This window comes from Galeopterus variegatus, unplaced genomic scaffold, assembly GCF_000696425.1.
Source record: "Galeopterus variegatus unplaced genomic scaffold, G_variegatus-3.0.2 Scaffold218, whole genome shotgun sequence".
NCBI classification, from domain to species: domain Eukaryota; kingdom Metazoa; phylum Chordata; class Mammalia; order Dermoptera; family Cynocephalidae; genus Galeopterus; species Galeopterus variegatus.
The window spans coordinates 239420-261244 of NW_007726329.1; the positions used below are offsets into that span (position 1 = coordinate 239420).

Below are 21825 nucleotides of genomic sequence, written 5' to 3' on the forward strand. Positions count from 1 at the left end.
CCCCCCCCCCCCCCGAATTTCGGTTCACGCTGGGGTGTGGGGCGGGGGAGTGGCGGTAAGGTGCTTCTTGTGGAGAAACAGGAGTGGGCGCCACAGGGCGGTTGTGAGGTTCTGAGTTGTTGCCCCAGCCCCGCACCCCTGAGCAAGCCACCTGCCGCTGGGTCAGCATCATGAGGCCTTTTCTAGGTATGGTGTTCCCAAACTCCCTGCCAGCTTTACATGCAAAATAGGTGTGCTCGCTCCCCTCCACCTGTACTAGAGGAGGGGTTGATTTGAGGGGGGAATCGAGAGAAAATTAAACCTCGGTTTCTCCCCCCAACTCTTCCTCACTAAGGAAGCACTCAGTGAATGTTCACGTCACCATGGATGCCCCAGTGACGAGGGGCACAGAACCAGCCACATTGCTGGTAGCTCAGAGTGAGGGAAGGACACCTGGGGGGTAGCAAAGGGGACTGGGTCCTGAAGGGTCAGGCTGGCTGAGGCCTCGGACGGGGGGGCAGTGTGTCAGTGAGAGCAGGGAGGGGGGAAGGGACCTGGTTCTCCTGGGGGGCTGCACTTTATGGGTCCTCACACCCTGTCTGGCGCCTCCACCTGCAGATCCTGTCCCTGCAGATCCTGTCCTGCTGGGGCAGCAGGTGGCAATGCTCAGGGGTTCAGCTGCTGCCCCTCCATAGTCCCCCAAACTGGCCCAGGGCCTGGGCTCCACCCCCAGCCCACAGTTTTCCAGAGTTGGGGTGGAGGAGCAAGAACTGGACTTCACAGGTTTCCTCTGCCCTTGGCTTTTCGACTTCAGCCAGGACCTGAGGCCACCCAGGAGGAGGGCTGGGGTGAGCTGGGGACAGGAGTCAGCCCTTGAATTAAGCCTGCCACCCAGGCTTGGAGGGGAGAGGAGAGGAGATGGCAGTGAGAAGTAAGAGAAAGGAAACAGAAAGGGGCTGGCCTTTAGCTGGTTAGAGTGCAGTGTTATAAATAACACCAAGGTCAAGGGTTTGGATCCCCCTACCGACCAGCCGCCAAAAAAAAAAGGAAACACAGAGGTGGCTTCTCAGTGGCCCCAAGTGTCTGTGAATGGAGTTCAGAGACACAACACCCTGGCCACCCCTCCTGCGTGCAAATTGAATTTCATGAGCCAGAGCAGCTGGGGCTTGAGACCTGGGGAAATGGGCATGTGCTGGAGGGCAGGCTTCAAGGAGGGAGCCGCAGGTCCAGCCAGGAGAGCAGTGGGGGTCCCTACCCACCTCGTTCCCCTACTGAGCTACATCACCCAGGTGTCAGAAGGCAGAGTGGGAGGAGGACCCTTCCTTGGCTGTGGGAGTCAGGGTGCAGGAGCCACAGGCAGAGTGACTTCGTCAGGTCAACTTTGCGGTGGCTGAGTTGACAGGAGCATCCGGTGCTACTAGGACTGTCTTCCAGGCTGTCCTAAGGCATGTGTGGGATGAGGTGTGCATGCCTTTGGCTGTGTTTGCATTAATAACAATCTCCCAGGATCACCTCCTTCCTGGCATGGGCCTTGGGAGCAACATGTCTCACGGCGGGTGGGCCAGGTCATCTGAGCACTGAACTTGACTCTCTGGGTGGGTGGCCAGCCACGTCTCAGTGGGCTTACTGCCCCATACATACCTGCGAGAATGTGGGCATGCGTACCTGCACACACACACGCAGCCAACTGCTCCTGGAGAGACACTATCTGCCTTCCCAGCAAGACCGAGGCTGAGAAGTAAAACTTCAGGAGGTGCAGGATGAAGTGGTTTGAGAGGTTTGTGGGGGGACATGAAGGAGCCGAATGACCCCACCCCAGACAGCAGGGCATGGGGCCTCATTACAGATTCATTTATTACTCGTCTTCCCAGAAGAAATAAAGAGAAAATTGGAGAAAGACAAAGGTCCAACCAACAAAAAGTTTCCTTTTCTCTTCCAGGCAAGAAACATACTCTGAACCTTCCATAACCTCAGCTAAGCAACCTCAGTTTGCAAATCCAGACAAACATCTGGGTGGGGCTGGGCCCTGCTCAGACTCGGCAGGCTTCCTGGAGCCCAGGCCCACCTGAAGCCAGGGGAGACGTGGGTTCCCTTCTGGTACCTGATTCCCATGGGAGGCTGTTAATGAGGCCAGGACCATGGGGCTTCCTGAGTGTATCCCAAAGAAGGCTGACTTAAGGGTCAGCTGAGGGTGGGTTTCTGGGGCCCACTAGGACCCTTTGGAGCATCTTGGAGGGGAAACAAAATACTAGGCTGCCTATGGGCATTCCTGAGTCTGCTAAGAGACTGTGCAGCAGTTTGGGCCAGGGTGCAAAGGAAACGCACACATGTGCATGCCTGTGTACACACACAGACAACGCTTCCTAGGCCTGTTGGAAGCAGCCTACAAATCGCTCCAGGATTGCTCCCCTCGAGGGAGACTCCCAGCCCCCTTCGATGGGAAAGGCAAAGGGCCTTTCCCTGCTGGCTTGGCCTTCCGGTAGTTGAGGCGCTTGAAGGCTTCCAGGTCCCGGTGGGTGCTCATGATCAGGCGGCTGCCAGGGAAACATGGGCACAAGCTGTGAGGTACCTGGTAGTCACCACGCAACAGCGGGGGCTGCACCTCATTCACATGCACTCAATCACTCACAGGTGCATAAGCACTCTCACACATGTCTATGTACACATGCAACTCACACACATATGCACACAATGGGAATCAGCTTGTTGCAGAGCAGGGTCTGCAAAGGACAGGTCTAAGGCAGGAATGAAAAAGGGGGAACAGAGTGGGCCCAGGAGTGGGTGGAATCCCTCCCTGCCCCACTGGGCCTTCCAAGGTCCCATCCCTTCTGCCTGTCCTCCCACCACCCCCAGATCTGAGCCCAACCCTTACTTCAGGTTGGAGAGCTCAATGACCAGGCCACGCACAGTGTCTGTCGCGTCCTCCATCCTGCAGGCTTCACAGGCCTTGATCTCCACGTGGGTCCTGGTGGAAAGAGAAGTTAATGGAAAGGCTTGACTTTGGGGACAGCTCCACCAGAACTCCCTGTTTCAAAAGGCTTTCCCTGGGCTTTGAGCATCTTCTCTTCCAGACATCCAACCTGCCTTTCTCTGCTCACCGACAGAGCCCTGATGGCCAACTCAGCTGGCTCTACTGCCGAAAGCACACCCAGAATCCAGTCACTTCTCCCCACCACCGCCGTGCCTGGCCCCCCACCCCCTGCCCCTGTAGCCTGTCCCCCAGTGGGGGCTGTGAAAATGGAAACCAGGGCCAGCTGCAGTCCCTCCCCTGGCCCCGCCCATCCATGATCCCTCTGCTCCCTCTCTGCTCCAGCCACACTGAATTCCTGGCCATTCCTGAGCACCTCTTAAGACTCTGGAATGTTGCTTCCCAAATGTCTCCTTGGTGGTGGTTGGGCTTCCCTGATCTCCATGGTTAAATTTTAACCCCTTTCCCACTGCATTTTTCTCCCTAACACTCTGCCATGTAACTGTCTAATTTTCTGTTTCTCATGCCTCACGCCCCTCCACCAGCATGAAGCTTCGTGTTTGTTCCACGTTCCCTCCTCAGTGCTCAGGGCAGTTCCTGGAAGAGCCAGTACTGGGTGGGGTTAGTGCCCGTGCAAGAGGCAGACAAGCCGCAGCACCCACCACATCCAACGTGCATGGCCCACGGACATGGGCAGAGCAGGATGCCAGCCAGAGAAGTGGGGCCTCCCCACATGGGCTGGGGTCGCCCTCTTGGCCACACCCAAGGCTGTCAGTATGGAAACCCTGATTCCTCATCTCACTCAGCCTTGGGCCACTAACCAGACCCCATGACCCTCCCTGGGGGCTTCCAGATGTCCTTGGGGGGTCGTATTGGCCCAGTGAGGCCACTGGAGCTTTAGACATGAAACCCCCTCCTCTTTGCTAAACAATAGCAGGGCCACACTGACTAAACTGCCTCTGGTCCATGCACATGTTTTGTGTGTGTGTTGCGGGGAACAAGAAGTAGCACAAGAGGTACTAGTGACAGAGACTGTGCAGGGGCAGGAGGCAGGAATGTGGCCTCTGCTGTGTGGAGGAGGAGGAGGGACAAACATGGCAAGGGCTGCATCCCTAGCCCTTCCTCCATGCTCACCAGACAGAAACAGAAACTTGGCCATAAATAATCCATAAGCCACTGCCTCTGCAGAGAGGCAGGTTCAAGTACAGTGTAATAGGAGAGGATGGCCGCCCAGTGCTGGCCGCAGGCAGGTCCAGGGGAAAGGACTTGGGGGGAGAGGGTGGGCTATAGCGACTCGGGACGTGGAGAGAGGAAGAAGATGCCCTCCACACACACACACACACACACACACACACACACCCCTCGGGCTACAAGGGCGACATACCTGGTGGCCTGCAGGAGGGAGGAGATGGCCCTCCTGGGACACAGAGGATGTGAGGAGGTGAGGGGATGTGAGGGGGTGAGGGCAGCTTAGAGTTGCTCAGGCGCTCACCCCATGCCAGAGCTGGGAATGGCCCCAAAAGCGTCTCAGCTGAGGGCTCTTAGCCCCATCTGGGTCCCCTCCCCCTCCACAGGGACTCCAGGAAAACTCCAGCCCCTGATCACAGAAAGATCCACATGCATACACTGAAACAATGCACAGAGCTGGGGGCAGCATCCCAGGGGTGCTGGGGCTCCCAGGGAGAGACACTGGTTTGGGTGCTGCTTGCCAGCCACCAGTTTTCTCCACGCACAGGGAGCAGAGGGGCCATGCGCAGTTTGAAAGACAGGCAGGGCTCAGCTCCCTCAGGGTTGAGGAAGATGAAGCTCAGGGAGGGAGAACGGGGCCCACTCTGTCACCCTCCACAGTAAAATGGGAGTGTACAGAGCTGGTGGGCCATAGTCCTGGGGCCACTTCCCATCCACCCCACCTACCTCAGCTGGGTCTCGGCCACTGGGAGGGGGTCTCCATTGGCATGTGGGTGAGGGCCAGGACAGCAAGGGTCCAGCCTGCTCCCTGCAGGAAACAGCTGGAAAGAGAAAGCACAATGTGTAAATGGTCCAGTCAGGCGAGCCCTGCACGGGGGAAGCAAAAGTCATGCTGGGGAACTCCAGCTTCACCTCAGCCACTCCAGGGACACCAAGGCTGGCCAAGACAATTGCAGAGGAAAAGTGGCCAGACTTAGGTGACCAGCCCGGGCCGCTCTCTCCCCTGGAAAGAAAGCCAACGTGGTGATGCCAAGCCCAACCCTGACATCCTCTCCTGGACCTGGGCTTCCCTGCAGGCTGATCTGTGCAGGTGGCTCTGTCCATGAGTCCTGTCCCTGACAACCGCTGCAGACTCCTGTGTGTCCTGCAGCACCTTTATTTTATTTTTTTTTTTAAAAGATGACTGGTAAGGGGATCTTAACCCTTGACTTGGTGTTGTCAGCACCACGCTCTCCCAAGTGAGCTAATCAGCCATCCCTATATAGGAATCCGAACCCGTGGCCTTGGTATTATCAGCACCACACTCTCCCAAGCGAACCACGGGCTGGCCCTCCGCAGCACCTTTAGAGGCACAAAGAAGACCCCAAGCGGCGGCAACTCTAGTGAGGTGGAGGCGTCCACCTTGCCGAATGAGCCATGCATATCCTATCAGGAAAAGATTTTGCAAATATATATATATTTTTTGGTTTTGTTTTTCTTTGATTTTACAAATATATTGCGAGGGAAAAGAGGAAAGCCAGATAACCCCAGGAAGCTTTAGTATTCGTGGAAAATGTCAAGCTTGGTCACGGAAGTGACATACATCCCTACAAAAACAGGCAAAGAGGCCGAGGTGGAGCAGCGAGCCCAGGGATGTTGGGCCTCTTCTGAGAAGAGCAAAGTCCTGGAGGGGAAGAGGCCTGTTCTAAGGTCATCCTTCCTGAATGGAGCCCCTAACCAGGGTGGGAGGTAGGGGGAGGGGGAAGGGCTTGAGCTACACCTGTAAAAGGACCCTGAATCCAAAGGAACAAACTCAGAGGATAGCCTGTAACCAGCAGTTCTCCCTCAGGGACGATTCTGCCTCCAGGGGACACTCTGCAGGGCCTGGAGACACTTTTGATTGTCATACTGGGGGAGGGGGTGCTCCTGGCATCTGGTGGTTGGAAGCCAGGGTGCTGGTCAACACCCTACAGTGCACAGGACAGTCCCACACAGCAAAGAATGATCTGGCCCCAAATGTTCACAGTACTGTGGTTAGGAAACCCTGCTGCAGACAATACTGTGTCTCCCCAATGTCTGGATGACGACTCTTTTATTTAGGTGATATTGTGATTTAAAACAAAATTCGAGGGGCTGCCTGGTGGGCTCACTCGGTTAGAGCATGGTGCTGGTAACACCAAGGTCAAGGCTTCGAATCCCAAGTATGTACGTACATACATACATAAAACACAACTCAATGTTACACAATCACCTAACTCACTGCACTCTTCTTGGCCGAGAGGAATATTATTCTCACCTCCAACAGGTACAACTGTTCCCACCAGGGCTGTGTAAACATTTGACACAACAAAGGTGGCCCCCCAGCTGAATGTGCTGGGGACCACTGGCCAAGGATGACTAGCCGGTGATCCCTGAGAGGGACCCAGAATCAGCTTTTTTTTGGGGGGGGGGTAGATGGCCAGCATGGGGATCAGAACAGAATCAGCTATTTATTTTATTTTATTTTTTAAATTTTTTTTTAAAGATGACCGGTAAGGGGATCTTAACCCTTGACTTGGTGTTGTCAGCACCACGCTCAGCTAGTGAGCGAACCGGCCATCCCTATGTGGGATCCGAACCCGCGGCCTTGGTGTTATTAGCACCGCACTCTACCGAGTGAGCCACGGGCCGGCCCAGAATCAGCTATTTAAATAACTCCCTCATGCAGCGTACAAAGGCTCCACCCGTCCGAGGGTCTGCACAGAGCTGTGAGAAGAAAACACCAAACTCTTCTGTGAGGTCTTGGTTTGAGGTGTGAAGCCTTTGTCACTGCTGTAACCTCTGTGTGTCCCCTCCTCTGAAATGACGTTTGCAGCAGGAGGCCACTGTTAACTGCTCTTTAGATCATTCTTTGTGCTATTCCTGAGTGCCTCTGCCTTCCTGCCGGGGGGCCAACTGGAACCTTCCCACGGGAACCTGTTTGGTGGCTGGGTCGCCCTGACTTGCTCAGGAACGCCCAGTGTCAAAACCAAACTCCCCCAGGCGTCGGTGGCGTCGTGAGGGCGGTGCCTCCTCCCCTGGCTGGGTCTGACCACCTGGGATGTCATCCCCCGTGCCTCACAGTCCCGATTTTTTGATATTTTCAAAGCTGGCAGCTTGGTAGCCTATTAACTGCTGGAGGTGCCTGGGTACACCTGCCCCCAAACCTCCCAACTGCTTCCCAGGCCCCCTCTTTCAGCCACTGTCCTGGAGGCTGGAGGCTGAGGCAATGTAGCCAGCTCTTCTCTCCGGGTGAGGGATTTGTGTTTTTTAAAGGATGAGGCTCTAATGATAAAATCTCAGATGTGCCCAGCACCTGAACTTTTCTTGGCTCCTCAAGCGCTCGTGTTCAAACTCTGCAACTGAACTGCACTGACTCACCTTCAATTATCTTGCTTGTCTGATGATGACGACAAGAGACAGAGCGCTGTGCCCTGCACGCTGCAGGAAGGGCTGAGTCTGAAAAACCACCACATAGGTGGACATCGCAGAGGGCCAAAAAGGACCCCTGGTGACCCCTTAGGAGGACAACGCCTTGCAGACCCACATTCACTCTCTTGACAAGCCTAACCCAGCCCTGCTCCCCTCCAAAGTGAACAGCTGGTTCTTTCTCCAGCTGAGCACCCGATGAAATCCTGTGCTGGTGTTTCAGGTTGTGCCATGAGAAAAAAAACAACTCTTTAAGTGCTGGAGTGATACAGTACAAAATGCTCACCCTGGGAGATGCAGAAGGAAACAGGACTACCATAAACCCCACAGGGCCAGGGACACATCCGGTTTGTTTACACTGTCACCCTGGCATGGAACAGGTGCTTGATAAGTACATACTGAATTTTTTTTTTTTTTTTTGACATCTGACTGGTAGGGGGATCCAAACCGTTGACCTTGGTGTTATCAACACTGTGTTCTAACTGAGCTAACCAGCCAGCCCCTGAATGAATTTTTTTTTAAAACATCTCAACAGGGATGGCAAAGGAAACAGAGGCCAACATTTGAAAAGCAAATTGGGCTCTGCATTCCAGGACAGGGTGGCCCAGGCGCAGCTTCCGCATCCAGCAGACCCGGCTGCCAACCTGCCCCCATGTCACCTCCGCCAGGTGCCTGACCTCCTCCAGCCTTTTTGCCACACCCAGTATGTGGAAAGGGAAGCACCTGCCTCTCAGGGAGTGACTGTAAAGCCCTTCATCTGGGCTCAGGTGCCCCAGCCAGCAGGCAGGGGATATTCCACTTCCCCCAGGGGCGGGGCTGAGGCAAGACTGCCACCTGCCCCAACAGGTGGATGCCCATGGCTTCTCAGGCTCATCCACCAGGGAAGGTGACATGGCCCAGCCTGCTGGGTGGGCAGATCCTGAAGGAAGCACAGCCCTGACAAGTTCTGGCAGAAAACCACCATTACTTATATATGTTTGGAAAAGTATCATATCAGTACCTCCAGATGATCCTAAAGATGGGCAAAGGTTCTTTTCTGGATGGGGAGTGAAGTCCCCTCCCCAGGCCCAGCTGTGAGGCTGCTAGCTTCTTCAGGTCGTCCCTCTCGGTCCACCGCCCTCCATGTGCCCCTTCAGAGCCTGCAGGCACTGAAGGGTGGACAAGGTGGGCACAAAGCTGCCAGCAGCTGACAAAGACCTGTGCGTCACTGCCCCGGGGATTGTCACAGAAAGGAATCTGGGCCCTTTCTGCAAAACCACTGATTCTTCACCCACCAAAGCTGCCCCTCAGGCCCCTGACTTGTTTTCTGTGTACGTGGAGCACCATGAGCTGCATCTTCCCTCCACCACTGGGCAATTTGGGGACAGGGCTTGAGGCTGTTTGGTGCCTGCCCTGCGACTATCTGTCACTCGGAGAAGCTCTTACCTGCTCAAGTGGGGCTTCAAAGTCGGGGGCATCCAGGGCATCCCGTATCTGGCTTTCTGGCAGGAAGTCAAATTCCACGGCTGAGGACCCCCCCCAGATGGCCTGGTCTGCAGAATCAGGAGGGTATTCAGGCTGCCCTGCTGGCTCTGCAGGGGTGGCTGATCCCTGGCAGGCCCAGGTCTCCTGGGAAGGGTCAACTGTAGCTTCCCTGTGCTCTGGCAGAACAGAGGTGCGGAGGAATAGACCGAGCCCCTCGGGGACTTGCTCGTGGCTCTGACTGCCTAACTTGGTTGCCTCTTGATCAGGGCCTGGAACCTGCTTCTGATCAACACCTGGGCCTGTTTCTGGGGCTAGATGGCCAGAAACTCCAGCACCCAATGATGGCTCTCGGTTCCTGTGAGTCAGAGCCAGGGAGGCTGTGAGGCCCACTGGGAGGTTGCCTGGGGGCTCATCTCCCCACGTTGGTGCCCCTCTGCCTCCTGTGGTCTCCCTGCTGTGTCCTCCATCAGAGGCCTTCCTGGCGGGAGAGGCAGATGACCTGGTGTTGGTCTGCCCATCTGGCCTGGCCACTTCTGGAGTCCTCTGTTCCAGCTCAGGAGGGTCTATGCTCATGTCTGCGATGACAGCAGCCCCCAGGGAGAAGCATCCTTGGCTGCTGCGGCTCTGTTCTGCTTCTCCCCCTGTCCCACTGGGCATGTGTCTGGGATTAGGGGGGCCCTGGGCCAGAGACCCAGGCTCTGGGCACCCAGTAGCAGGGCCCAGTCCCTGAGCAGGGACCAAGGTAGGAGCTGATGCTGGGACCCCATCTTCTTCCTCCCAGGGCCCCCCGGGCAGGTCAGCTCCTGCCCTTCCTTGGGCACCTCCCTCCTGGGGGACTCCTCTGTCTTTCTCCTTCCCTGAAGCATCACTTCTCAGCAGGTGCCCTTTCTGGCCATGATTGCCTTCAACCCCAGCCCTCTCTGTCTCTGGCCTGCTGTTCCCCAAGTTTCCACCATCCCTGTTGGTCCCTTGCTCCAACAGGGGGTACTGGCTGGCTCCCTCTGAGGCAGAGGGTGCTGTTCCCCCTTCTGGAGAGACCATGGGCTGAGGATCCCAGCTGCTGGACACAGGCCTCACGAGGTTCCAGCTGCTCTGCTCAGGGTGGGTGTCATCTGCCTGTTCCTGGTCTCCCAGCTCCCTGGCCTCCTGGAGAGCAAGCCCTGGGGACTCCTCCAGCAGCTGGCTTCCTGCCTGCTGGGCACCGGGCTCTGGAAGTGTCTCCTGTGGAGAGAAAAAGACTCAGCTCTAGGGCCTATGATAATCAACTGCTCTAAAGATTCTTCTAGTCATAACTGCCCTGTCCAAAGACTCAGATGGTACACTGACCATCGTGCACTGAAATAGGCATCAGTACCAGAGCTGGGCCAAGCTTTGTGTCTGGAGGTGGCACGGGAACAGGAAGCCCAGGAACCTGTCCTTCCACCAGCTTCTTCTCCCTGCCAGCACCAGGCATCCAGGAAGATCAGGGATATAAAAATCAAGGTGGTATGTGGATCGCACCAATGTTAATTGCCTGGTTTTGATGATGGACTATGGCTATGGGAGACATTATCACCGGGGGAAGCTGGGGTAGGGCACACAGGAACCTTTCTGTACAATTTACTTTTTTTTTTTTTGTCCTTTTTGAGACCGGCTGCACCGCGCTCAGCCAGTGAGCGCTGTGAGCACACTGGTCATCCCCATATAGGATCCGAACCTGCGGCGGGAGCGCTGTTGTGCTCCCAGCGCCGCACTCTCCCGAGTGCGCCACGGGCTCGGCCCTGTACAATTTACTTTTTTTTTTTAAAAGATGACCGGTAAGGGGATCTTAACCCTTGACTTGGTGTTGTCAGCACCACGCTCAGCCAGTGAGCGAACCGGTCATCCCGATATGGGATCCGAACCCGGGGCCTTGGTGTTATCAGCACCGCACTCTCCCGAGTGAGCCACAGGCCAGCCCTGTACAATTTACTTTTTAAAAATTGTGGTAAAATACACCTAACATAAAATTTACCATCTTAACCTTTTTTTTTTTTTTTTTTTTTTAAAGATGACCGGTAAGGGGATCTTAACCCTTGACTTGGTGTTGTTAGCACCACACTCTCCCAAGTGAGCCACCGGCCGGCCCCATCTTGACCATTTTTAAGTGTACAGTTTAGTGGCATTAATTACATTCTCATTGTTGTACAACCATCACCACCATCCACCTCCAGAATTTTCTCATCTTTCCAAACTGAAACTCCGCACCCATTAAACACTGACTCCCCATCCCCTTCCCCAGCCTCTGGCACCCACCATTCTACTTTCGGTCTCTATGAATGTGATTACTGTAGGGACCTCAGATAAGTGGAATCATACAGTTTACCTTTTGTGGCTGGCTTATTTCATTTAGCATAATGTCCTCAGGGTTCACCTATGATGTTGCATGTGTCAGAATTCCCTTCCTTTTTAGGGCTGAATAGTATTACATTGCACCGTGTCTATCCATTCATCTGTCAATGGACGTGCACCTGTACTGTTTTTGCAGCTTCCTATGAGTCTATTAATTATTTCAGTATAAAAAGTTGTTTTAAGGGCCAGCCCGTGGCTCACTCGGGAGAGTGTGGTACTGATAACACCAAGGCCGCGGGTTCGGATCCCATATAGGGATGGTCGGTTGGCTCACTGGGTGAGCGTGGTGCTGATAACACCAAGCCAAGGGTTAAGCTCCCCTTACCGATCATCTTTAAAAAAAAAAAAAAAAAGTTGTTTTTAAAAAAGTCCCTAATGGAGGTGGAAAATGACAAGAAGAGGGTGGTGGGGAGAGATGGAAATACCACCTTGGGGAGAAGCGGGTTCTGGCTGGGAGTCAGATGCAATATCGTGCCTCAGGTGGATGGCAGCTCCACCCTTCCAGCTGCTCAGGCCTAAACCTCTGGAGTCACTGCAGCCCGGACTTCCTCTGACTCCAGATGCACATATCTGACACTTCCACCTGGCACCTCCAGGTCACCTCCAATGTGACACGACCAACATCAGCTCCTGAGTGTTCCCCCATCCCCCTCAAAGCCTCCCCGTCTCAGCTAATAGCAACTCCATCCCTCCAGCCACCATCCGGGCCCCAAACCCTGGAGTCAACCCATCCCTCCCTTCCTCTCATGGCCACCCTGTCAACTCTCCCTTCAGATATATCTGGAATCTTACTGTTTCTTGCCAGCTCTGTCCCTGATCGCTTTGGCCCAGACACCATCCTCTCTCCCCTGGCTATCTGCAATAGTCCCCTAATGGGCTCCCAGCCTGCCCTGACCTGGGTTCAGCTGACGTTCAACAAAGCTGCCAGGTGATGGTTTTCAGACCTCTGTGGGTCACGTCTCTCCTCTGCCTAGAGCCTTCCCACTGCCCCCAAATCATTCATGGTACAGACCCCCCCCATCTCCTCTCTAGTATTCCCCCTCCTTCTCCTGGGTTCCAGGCCCGCCAGCTATCTCGCTGGTCCTCATTGCGCTGCACTGACCCTGCTCCTGCTTCAGGCCCTACCCTGGGTGTCTTCCTTTGTGGGGAACATTCCTCCCTGGTTCCCATGAGGCTCAGCCCCCACTTCCTGCATCTCTCTCTTTAGCTGCCACACTGGCCACCTCTGTAAGCCTCCCCTCCCAGCGCAGCACTCCTTTTGCTCTTTTCCTGGCTGTAAGGGCAGAATAGGGGATAAACATGTTCACCACCCCATCTCCCCAATGCTGGAAGCAGCGCCGGGCATTGAGAAGGTGCACAAGTCCTCTTGGAGTGAGTTTTTTATTTATTTACTTATGTATGTATGTATATATTTATGTATTTATTTAAAAAGACGACCGGTAAGGGGATCTTGACCCTTGACTTGGTGTTGCCAGCACCATGCTCTCCCAAGTGAGCTAACCGGCCATCCCTATATAGGGATCTGAACCCGTGGCCTTGGTGTTTGGATTGAGTTTTTAATGTCTGAACAGGCACACCTGTGTGTGTGAATGTGCTCCTCATGCACAGGCCTGCAATGTCAAATCAAAAATCAGAAGTGTGCGCCGAGCGTTAGCCAAGCACACACTACATGTTAAGCGTGGTGCTGACATTCTGCACGCGGTGCCTTGCTGGATCCTGCTGACAACCTCGTGAGGCACATTTCTATCACTGTCTCTAATCCACAGGGTTAAGGAAGGTCTGGAAAGCAGAGGAGCCGGAACACAAACACTGTCCAATTCAAAATGCCCGCTCCCAACCTCCACACCACACAACTTCCTGAGAAACTCCGATAAGTGGACTACAAATGCACAAACTCAATAACTCAGATTGCAGTCTACACCCAGCAGGTCCCCTACAGACAACAGCTGCTCTAGAGTTATCAGCACTGGGGGAAGATGCCTCCTCTACAGTTACCTCCCTACACCCATCAGGGCCAACCTTTCTAGGAGAGGGTCTGTACTGCAGATGTTGGACACTGAAGGTAGCAGCATGTCAATCCAGCTTCAGTGATTTTTTCTTTTTTTGGCAGCTGGCTGGTGCAGGGATCAAACCCTAGACTTTGATGTTATTAGCCCCATGCTCTTCCCAACCCTCTTTTTTTAAAAATTAAACTTTTCTATTGTGAGATCCTTGTAGATTCTTATGCAGTTGTAAGAAATAATACAGAAAGATCTTTGTGCCTTTCATCCAGTTTTCCCCAATTGTAACATCTTGCATTTTCCCCCAATTGTAACACAAGTACAATATCAGGACCAGGATGTTGACCTTGATAAGATCCATGGACCTTCTTCAGACCCTCCCAGGTGAACCTGTGCTCATTTGCATGTGTGCATGAAGTTCTACACAGTTGTCGTCTGTGGAGTTTGTATATCCACCACCACAGTCAAGAGACTGAACATTTCTACCACCTCAAGGATCCCTTTGTACAAGCTGCTTTATATAGCTATACCTGCCTCCCTCTCCTGCCCTCCCACCCTGGAAAAGAATCTCTCCTCCATCTCTACAATTTCGTCATTTAAGCAGTGCTATATAAACGGAATCCTACTGTATATAACCTTTCAGATTAGCTTTTCCCACTCCACACAATGCCCTGGAGATCCACCCAAGTTGTCACATGTATCACTAACTAGTTTGTTCCTTTTTATTGCTGAGTAGTGTTCCACGGTGTGGATGGACCATGGTTCACTTAACCATCACCTGTTGAAGGACATCTGGAGTGTTCCCAGTTTGGGGTGATCACAAATACAGCTGCTGTGAACACCCCAAACCTACTCTTTTAGAGGCACATGTTGCCAGAGACATTGTCACACTTGGAACTCATGATGGCCAGGACAAGAGAGTTGTAAGGCCCCTGACTCACACAAAAGCCCCTGAGAAGCAGAGGGGTTCAGGGATAGAATGTGGGCTACCTTTCTGAGTTTTACTATTTCCATGCAACCTGGGGAAAGATGGTTCTGGCCTTGACCATAGCAGTGCAGGCATAGCTGTCCTGAACACTTCCAACTGGCCCATACAGCATCTAGTGCAAACGCAGCAGACATCTGCAACATGATGTGCTGAAACTGGGGGTGGAGAGGTGCAAGTCCAGCCATTACCAAAGAAAACCAAGGTGAAACTCAGCTGTTGAGGCTTGGCCAAGAGACTGCACGCATTTGGGGCTCAGCCTAGCTGATTTTAGGGCCTTACCGGGCTAATGGCCCCATTGCTAGGGTCCTCTTCCCTGGTCTCTGCTTTTCTTGCAACTGTCTTCCTGGGTTTTGCAAACTGGGGGACAAACCTCCCAACTGAGCTCTGTAAACCAGATACAAGAACAAAGCAGCAATAAAGATAAGGGAGGAATGAGATCTTAGAAAAAAAAAAAAAACCCAAATCAGTTCTTTTCTTGTAGCCTCTAGTGTGTCCCTTGCCCTCCACTCCCACCCCCGCCACCCTGCCCAGCACTTTCCCACCAGCCCCTGCAGGCCGTGAGCAGCTGTTGACAATGAAGAGAGACCCAGAACTTGAACTGAACGGCAGTGTCTCTCATACAGTTGACCGTTGAACAACACAAGTTCGATCTGCACAGGTTTTTTTTTTCAATAAATACTGTACAGTACCGTAAATGTATCTTCTCTTCCTTATGATTTTCATAATAACATTTTCTTTTCTCTAGCTTACTTTATTGTAAGAATACAGTATATAATACATATAACATACAAAATATGTTAATTGACTATTTATATTATCTGTAATGCTTCTGATCAACAGTTAAGTTTGGGAGAGTCAAAAGTTTTATGTAGGGCTGGCTGGTTAGCTCACTCATGGTGTGGTGCTGATGATACCATGGTCAAGGGTTCAGATCCCTGTACAGGCCAGCTGCCAAAATAAAGTTATATATGGATTTATAAAGTTATAAAAATTATAAAGTTTATAAAGTTATATATGGATTTTGACTGTGGGGGGTACGGTGCCCCTAACCCCCATGTTGTTCAAGGGTCAATGGTACATACATGAGGCTACAAAATAGGCTCACCTGGGAAGGAGGAAAGGGAGCTGACTCCTTTTCTCGTTGCCCGAGGAGCCTGGAAGAAGCTCCTATTTCCTCATCAGGGGAGCTGTGTGGGGATAGACAAAACTCAGGAGGATCAGAAGTCCTCCTAAGATGTCAATTCATGTCATTAAGACAAACGGAAAACAAAATCCAAAAGAAGTGATGCAGAGTCTCCTAGAAGGGAAGCTCTGGAACACCTGCTTTAAGAGGGTGGGATTGGCTCAGTTGGTTAAAGCGTGGTGCTGATAACACCAAGGTCCTGGGTCCGATCCCCACACCAGCTAGCAAAAAACAGAAATAAAAAAATAAAATGGTTGGATGGAGGAGTGGTTACCTGACATCATTTAATGGCCAAGAAGGGTACAGAGTCCCACATGGAGAATAGAGACCATCTAACCCAGCAGCACTTTTACTCTTACAATCCCAGGAACTGGCTCCTGAAGTAAGAACGGGATTCTCACTTGGATGGACACTGCAGCCCCAACACTACACATTCCAGAGAAAGGAAGGTGTGGATATGAGAAACACACTGCCTAAAAAATCTGGTGAGATTTACGGTTATACCTAAATAAATGTGGATATATGTACATTGTAAAAAAAAAAAAAAAATCAAGATCCAGAACAAAAATTTCAGATGATTTCAACTTTGGAAGTGGAGCAGGTAAAAGCGTGAAAATATGCTAATGGGCTTGAATTGTTCCGGGGAGGTTATAAGGCAAGACAAGTCAAGATATGGATTGGCAGAATCTGTTAGAAAATTTAAAATTGGCATGGGTCACCTGGGTGTCTTCTGAGGTGCCAGCAATATTTCATTTCTCAACATAAATATTTTAAGCTGTTTACTTCATGTTTTTATTTTTTTCTTGTTGGCTGGCCAGTATAGGGATTGAACTTCGGACCTTGGTGTTATCAGCACCATGCTCTAACCAGTTGAGCTAACCGGCCAGCCTCATGTTTTCTTGTGTGTCTTTTTCTGTGCATGTAGTATTTCCTTTTTTTTTTTTTTTTTTTTTTTAGATGACCAGTAAAGGGATCTTAACCCTTGACTTGGTGTTGTCAGCACCACACTCACCCAGTGAGCTAACCGGCCATCCCTATATGGGATCCAAACCCATGGCCTTGGTGTTATCAGCACCGCACTCTCCCGAGTGAGCCATGGGCTGGCCACTGTGCATGTAGTATTTCTTAATAAAACATTTAAAAAACAAACAGAAAAGAAAAAAAAGGGTGGGAACCCAGAGAATCCACCATTCTTGTGGACTCAGAAGGCAGCGTGGGCAGTGGCCACAACCCTGCCAGCCCTGCTGGCCTATCCAAAAGTGAGGAGTACAGTGACAGTGTCATGCCTTTCTAGAACAATAGTTTAGGTGTGACACATGGTCCCTCTTTTCACATTGCTTACACAGCAGGGCTGCCAAGTGACCTGAGTGTCAGCACTTGTGACCTTGTGATCCAGCCTTTAGTCCTAAGACTGCAATGACCTGAGATCATATCAGACAGACACACACACACACCCCAGAAAAGTTTTGTCAGACAAACACATGCCTCAATTTTTTACTCAGAAAATTCAGCAGTCCTATCCACAACGCCTTCTCTGATGATCTCGGCAGCAGGAATCTTGCTTCTCCAAACTCCCACTAACCCTTTCTACTTTACCATAGTTACATGTATGTGGTTTAACCCCATGGACTGACTAAGATGTTCTTGAGGGCTTTCTTTTTTTCCTACCATGCTTAATTACATATTTGGTGAAAAAATAAGAGAACCAGGAATTCATAATGGTTAAGAACACAGGAACTGGACAGAGCCAGATTTCCAGCCTGCCTGCACCAGCCCAGGGGCCTTGGGCAAGTCATGTGATCTCTCTAAACCTCCAGGGTCATCACCTATATAAATTGAGCATTGAAAAAACCTTATTTCACAGTGCCATAGGATTTAATGAGGTGATGTGTGTAAAATGTTTATTATCTATTGGTACAATTATTTCACAGACCAACAACTCCTTCAGTCTCTCCTTGATTTAGGAGGAGGAGGGATGTGGAATAAACATGGATTTGACCAGCAGACAAAATATGAGTTTCACTCTGTAGCCTTGAATGATTCGATGTTATCTTTGCCCATGGTTACAATGTCAACCTTTCTCACCCGTGAGGGAGTGTCAGGTGGGTCATGTTGGTCCTCTCCTCTTTGTGCCCATCCACAAGGCTGCTGTGCTGTGTCAACTGTCAGCAGGGAGGCCTGCTGGAATGCTGCAAGCCACCTACCTGGAGACTGCCTGTCCCAGTTCCTCCCTGCTCTGCTCTGCAGAGGAAGCACGTCCCGACCTGCCTTCTGGCTCTTCAGGGTGATGCGAACCGCCCAACTCGGAACTCTGGGGGCCCCCATCAGAGTCTCCTTGCCTTGGGTTCTTTGTGGGTTTTGGAGGACGGATTCCTTCTCCTGGTTGGAGACAAAGAAAGATGAAGGTGTGGAAGACACTGGGAAGGGAGTGTACACTGCCACTGCTGCACCATGAGTGAGCAGGCGTGTCCCAAGGGCATGAAACCCCTGCTCTGAGACTCCCCTGGTGAGCGAGAGATGGGATGGAACCCTGTCCAGGAGGTGGGGCCTATGAGCTTACATGGCCATGGGATTCAAGGGCATTTGACTAATGCACTGGCCATGACTGCGGCTGAATCCTGAGATGGCCTGGCCTGGCTCCAAACCACATGGAACAACCTGGCCCAGCTGACTCTGGGGAAGTGGCAAGAGGTGTGTGGCAGACCTCAGCTTAAACGGCCCTGCAGAGGGGCCATCCCTGACTTCTCTAGAAGCATCCCTTTCTGGCCCACGGCTCTGTCCTGTTCAGTTCACGGTTTTTCTGCATGTGCCATCTCTTGCCTCCCCCACTACAACTGGGCTGCATTCAAGGAGGGGTCTCATCTGTCACTCTCTGCTGGGTCTCAAGTGCCTAGAGGAGCATCTAGTACAGTGAGTTCTCAGTATATAAACGCTTAGTGGGTGACCGAATACACGCACAGGGAGAATGCCATTCACCAGGTGCAGACAAGACTAAATAATGTACCACTCTAGTTTTCCAAGACACCTACATAATACCCATCCTGGGAAAACTGGGAACCAGTCACTGAGTGCTTTGGCCACCACTCTGTCCCTGTACCTCTGTACTACCTTCCCATCACTGAATGCAGTTGCATGGGTGTCTTTTTCTTGCCCTTGAGAATCTAAAGGTGATTATTAACATCTATTTGTTGAATGAAGGAAACTCCCTTACAGAGAAACTGCCAGTGGTGCCTGGTTTGTGAGACCCCCCCGAATCTGACCCCAACCTAACCACATATTCAATGAACAAATGACAAGGGTTGACTCTAGTGAGTTTCACGCCAGATGCTGTCCTAAGAACTTGTGTGTGTTACGATAAAACTTCGAGGTAGGGGGCTGCTGTAACATTCATCTTCCAGGTGAGGACGCGGAGGCCAAGGAATGGAGACTGGGATCCAGAACAACTCCAGAGCCTGCACACTTCAGAGCACCTGAGCATTTACTGAGAGCGTACTCTTTACTGGGCTTGAAAACAGGCAGGAAGAACAAAAAGACAAACCAAACCCAGGTGCTGCCTTTCCAGAGTTCAGTCAAGCAGACTCTTTCCAACTTCAGCCCCTCACGCACCTGCACTTCTTTAAGTAAACCCATTGAGTGAGTCCCCGCCCCGGCAACACCAATTGCTAGGCTGCTCCTCAGTTCTCACTCGGTATTTGCACTCCACCAAACCACAGCAATTTTGTCATTTCTTCTAATTCTGTCAGTTATAGTTTGAGTGTGCCCATATATACTGCTATGTATTTGATTAGCTCTCTCTGTGAGAATTTTCCTTTCCCCCCTGACTAGGCCTTGAGGGTCCCCTGAGCAGGACTGATTCTGCTATGCCCTTTGATCTCAGCCCCTTTCCGCCTCTCTCAGGTGCCCACCCTAGCAAGCGCTGCACTCTGACTGAGGCCCCATGGATTTCTCTTACACAAACGCATTTCCACCTTATGATCTGCCAGGAAGGGTAAAATGCAGCAGCTTTGTTTATTCGGTTTCTTAATATTCCCAAACACTAGCTCACTTGGCTGATCCAATGGTCATTTGTACCAAATAAAAAGCAAAAATATCAACAGAAGTGAAGAGCCTCCCATTTCCTGCCTGTGATCTGTCCCCATGGGACTAATTTAAGAACAAATAAGGCAGAGCCTTGTGTTCAACACCAAAGGCTGAAGATGTTGGGAGGTAAAGGGCCTCTTTCACCCCCTGCCAGAATCTTTTTCCTCTCTCCCCACCCCATCCAGCACACACACAGAAAGAGTTGTCTAGGGCCAGCACAGAGCTGCACTGGGCTGGGAAGTCCACTGCCAAGAGAGGACCGACCCAAATGACCTGCCGTGGGTGGGCTTGGCTGTCCCCAGCATCCCCCTCCAAGGTCAGAGAAATTCCTGTGCCTCCAAGTGGCCTGTTGCTCATCTCTGCACAAAACATTTCCTATCTGTTGATAATTACTTTTCTGCCCCATATCTTGGGGAAAAAATGAGCACCACTCCCTAAATTCATCACCCACTAAGTAAAGAAGTTACCTAAGACAATGACAGGGAAATAGAGCTATGCTATGTAATACTGGGTGTTTTTTTTTTTTTATCCTATATAAAGATGACCGGTAAGGGGATCTTAACCCTTGGCCTGGTGTTGTCAGCACCACGCTCAGCCAGTGAGCGAACCGGCCATCCCTATATAGGATCCGAACCCGTGGCCTTGGTGTTATCAGCACCGTACTCTACCAAGTGAGCCACGGGCCGGCCTATTTTTTTCAAAAAAGGAAATTCTGTATGTATGTCGCTTAGTAAAGATGGTCATATCTATCGTGAAATGAAAAATGGAGGTTACAAATCAGTATATGTGATGATTCTATTTTCCAAGAAAAACACTATAATTTCTGTCTACACACAGAAAGAGTCTGAAAGAAGTAGTGTACTGAGATTAGTTTCCTGTTTTTTATGTTTTACTATAATTTATCATTGTTCTATGGTCGTGCTAGATGTTAACATTAAGGAAAACTGAAAGAAGGGCAGACAGAACTCTCTGAACTATTTTCTGCAACTTTTCTCTAAGCCCCAAATTATTTCAAAATGAAAAGTTTTTAGAAATCTGGAAGCACAATCCTTAACAGCGGCACACGTGTGTACTACCTCAGGTCTGTTCTCTGTACTTTACAAATACTAATCCACGTGTGAGCTCTATGGCAGCATTCCCATCCTCTGCACTGCAGATGTTTGGGGCTGAATTATTCTGTGTTGCGGGGGCTGTCATGCACACTGTAGAAGTTTCAGCAGCACCCTGGCCTCCACCCAATAGATGCCAGTACCACCATGTCCTCCCACACACACACCCAAGTTGTAAAAACAAAAAATGTCTCTAACCATTGCCAGCTGTCCCCTGAGGAGAAAATCCCCTCTTCCCACTCAGTGGAGAACCACTGCTCTAAAGCAAGGGTACCTGCTTTTATTATCCCCAATTTACAAAAGGGGGAAACTGAGACACAGAGTAAGTCATCCACTGTTACACAGTGAGCAGGAGAGCTGGGATAAACCCAGGTTTTTGGTTCTGGAGTAACACACTTAGACACACACCAGATGGTCTTACAGGATGTCAAGCTCTATTCAGGGGTCGTCTCTGGGAGTGGGCCTGCAGGGAGGCTGCACTCCTGCCCTGAAGTCTGTCCATAGGCTGTGGGACCACACCAGAGGCTGGTGGAAGCTCCAAAATCTTTCACTTTTTACTGTATGCTCTTTTCCATAATTTTCATTTTTCTTACTAGCATGTATTAAATCGTTGTTTTCTTTTAAGGAGCTTGAGGGTGGTTGTATTAGCATTTCTGCTACAAATAAACCCACATTCCTCCTACAAGCAGAAGCAGCACCGAGAAGTGTCAGCTTGAACGAACAAAATACCTGAGGTCCGAACCTTCTTCCTCTTAGTCATTTTATCCCTCCTTTGAGAAATCTGAAAACAAGCAAAAATTTCCCATCATTATAAGCAGTCCCTGTCCCTGTCTATATCCAGTGGCCTTAGCTGAAGGCAGAGGCTACCTCCTACCTCCACCTCAGCCCATCTGGCTGCCCTGAGGGGTCAGTTGGGCCTCAACAGGACGCAGGGTGGTACACAGAGACAAGCCACCTTGGGCCATGGCCAGGTAGGAACTCAAAACTTCCTCCATGCTGCAGAGGGGAGGGAACTGCCCATCTTCTGCCAGGGTGTGAGAAGCACATGGGCCCAAGGGATCCTCCATGGG

General features: G+C 51.4%; 1 protein-coding gene across 1 annotated transcript; it reads right to left on the bottom strand.

The window, feature by feature from the left end:
- Positions 1-1815: 1815 nt before the first annotated feature.
- On the bottom strand, positions 1816-21515 carry LOC103585147 (chromosome unknown open reading frame, human C19orf57). The gene is made up of 8 exons (XM_008566039.1): positions 21485-21515; positions 17771-17945; positions 15489-15570; positions 14663-14767; positions 8987-10246; positions 4862-4956; positions 2852-2944; positions 1816-2513 (listed from the first exon to the last, which is right to left on the bottom strand). The coding sequence occupies exons 1-8, from the start codon at positions 21513-21515 to the stop codon at positions 2363-2365; spliced, it is 1992 nt and encodes a 663-aa protein (XP_008564261.1). The 3' UTR covers positions 1816-2362.
- Positions 21516-21825: the final 310 nt, after the last annotated feature.

What these genes read in the sequence shown, in the direction of transcription:
- LOC103585147 (XM_008566039.1), bottom strand. Translation starts at nt 21,515, where the DNA reads ATGACTAAGAGGAAGAAGGTTCGGACCTCAG. An exon ending in CTGGGACAGGCAGTCTCCAG is followed by an intron (nt 15,571 to 17,770) that starts GTAGGTGGCTTG and finishes ATCCCCACACAG; the next exon opens with CTCCCCTGATGAGGAAATAG. An exon ending in CTCCCTTTCCTCCTTCCCAG is followed by an intron (nt 14,768 to 15,488) that starts GTGAGCCTATTT and finishes TCTGGTTTACAG; the next exon opens with AGCTCAGTTGGGAGGTTTGT.